The 1,874-nt window shown below is 42.6% G+C and overlaps 1 protein-coding gene across 1 annotated transcript; it reads left to right on the top strand.

Annotated features, from left to right (window-relative positions):
- The first annotated feature begins 398 nt into the window (after nucleotides 1–398).
- On the top strand, nucleotides 399–1,515 carry LOC124545800 (DNA translocase FtsK-like). The gene has a single exon (XM_047124745.1). The coding sequence runs from the start codon at nucleotides 399–401 to the stop codon at nucleotides 936–938; it is 540 nt and encodes a 179-aa protein (XP_046980701.1). The 3' UTR covers nucleotides 939–1,515.
- Nucleotides 1,516–1,874: the final 359 nt, after the last annotated feature.

Raw genomic sequence — 1,874 nt, 5'->3', positions numbered from 1 at the left:
TTGTTTTTATTTTTATAATGCAGTAGCTAGTAAAGTACTTTCTTTTAGTTTTATTGTAGAGTGTGAAGATGGTTACTACATATCTGAAACCAGCAGTTCTATTCAAAAAGTGTGCTATAAGACAATTAATTTAAATGTTGTAGCAAATGATTAGATGTCCAGGACTGCATTTGTATTCTGTGAAGTACACAATGATTGGAAGGTTGTTATTATGTATTTAACTCAACATTATTTTTACTGAGAATAGGAGAAAAACTTTGGGCCAAAACAAAACTGATTGGATTGTTCATCGTACATGAGTTAAATTTCCACTAATTTCTTCTGAAATGATATGAAAAGAGAAGCAAAGAAGCTGTTCAGGTGGAAATATATTTCAAAATAAACATACTGTACAGTAAATGGATACTTTACCACAGCAGGGTCAGAGGTCGAGAGGCGGCCCACTACCACCCCACGGTCGGAGAGGTGGTAGGGGGGGCGGAGACTGGGGCCCGCGCGGCCCCCCAGAGGAGGGGCACCACCAGTCACCGCAGCGGCCACAGCGCGGGCAAGAGGACCACCACCGTCAGCAGCCACAACACCAGCAGCAGCAGCACCAACAGGCTTTGCAGCCGCTGTCGCAGCAGCCACCGCAGCAGCAGCCTCAGGGTCCGGCACAAGGACAGGGAGTGTCGGGCCCACAGCAGCAAGATGGGGGCCAGCAAGCACAGCAACAACCACCCCAGGCCAGCAGCCGACCACTGAAGGGCGTGCCCAGCGTCGTTCCGGACTTCGTCATCCCCAACAACAAGGAGTCACCCACCGCGCCCGTGTCGGGATCCAAGTTCCCGGAAGCGCCAAATCTCATGCAGAAATTCAGCGAGATGACAGGCGGCGCAGACGACATCATCTCCAAGGGCAAGGAGCTCATCTTCATGAAGTTTGGCCTCGGAAAATAGCACGCTTCTTCAGGCTCGGCCTACGCAACAAGTACCGTCGAACTGATCCCAGAGTGCGTGTTGCACGAGATGGTGACACTTCTGGTGCGGTGGTAGATGAAAATGTGAATTAACAAAATTTGAAGGAATTTGTTGTTTTGCTGCAGTTCCATAAACATAGAGTTAACGTGGTGGACCACTGAGCCTCGTGGGCTCTGTTTTCATGTGACATTTGCAATGGAAGCCTTTCCAACCTGCAGTATTGTGAATCATTCAAAAGAAGTATATGTAAAAGATTCTGTACACATTGACTTCTGCATTTAATGTGGAGTATAATACTTTGGTGTTTCTGAAAACTGATGTGGTGGCTGTATAAACGATAGGACTTGTAGTGCTTGTCCCTCCCTCCTACATCTGGACTAAGCAAAGGTATCCAACAGTGGCCCTCTTAACTTTTTCTGTCATCTGGACTTCCATGGACCGCTTCAATGAGAGAAACCTGGAAGTTTTTTTAGGACATTAGAATGGAGTGTCTTTCTTTTTTTCTTCACAACATTTAATCAAAGTGTCTACAAAATATTGGTAAAACTCATTTCTATTCTTGTACAATAAATAAATTATAAATGCTGCTGAGTTTCATTGGAGTTTTGTGCTCTATATTTTTAATTACATTTTATAGAATGTTGTCTTCTTTTGTTACTGCCATATGATATCCATTCTGTTTTTAATACAGAAGAAGACTGTTTTGAGAGTTGGTTGCACAAATGATCTTTTTCACAGTAATGGTATTTCGATAAACGTCAGGATTTTATGACTGAAATTCTAGCATGTTCATTAGTTTAGACATTACAGAAATGTAGGTGCAATTTTTTGTAACTGTTTAAGTTATATTTTATAATAATTTTGGTAATGTATGTATGGATCATTTGGTTTCTGTCATATATGTACAAACAGTTC

This window comes from Schistocerca americana, chromosome 8, assembly GCF_021461395.2.
Source record: "Schistocerca americana isolate TAMUIC-IGC-003095 chromosome 8, iqSchAmer2.1, whole genome shotgun sequence".
Classification (NCBI taxonomy): Eukaryota; Metazoa; Arthropoda; class Insecta; order Orthoptera; family Acrididae; genus Schistocerca; species Schistocerca americana.
The sequence above is the reverse complement of the archived record's forward strand: the minus strand, read 5'-3'. Positions and strand labels throughout refer to the sequence as shown.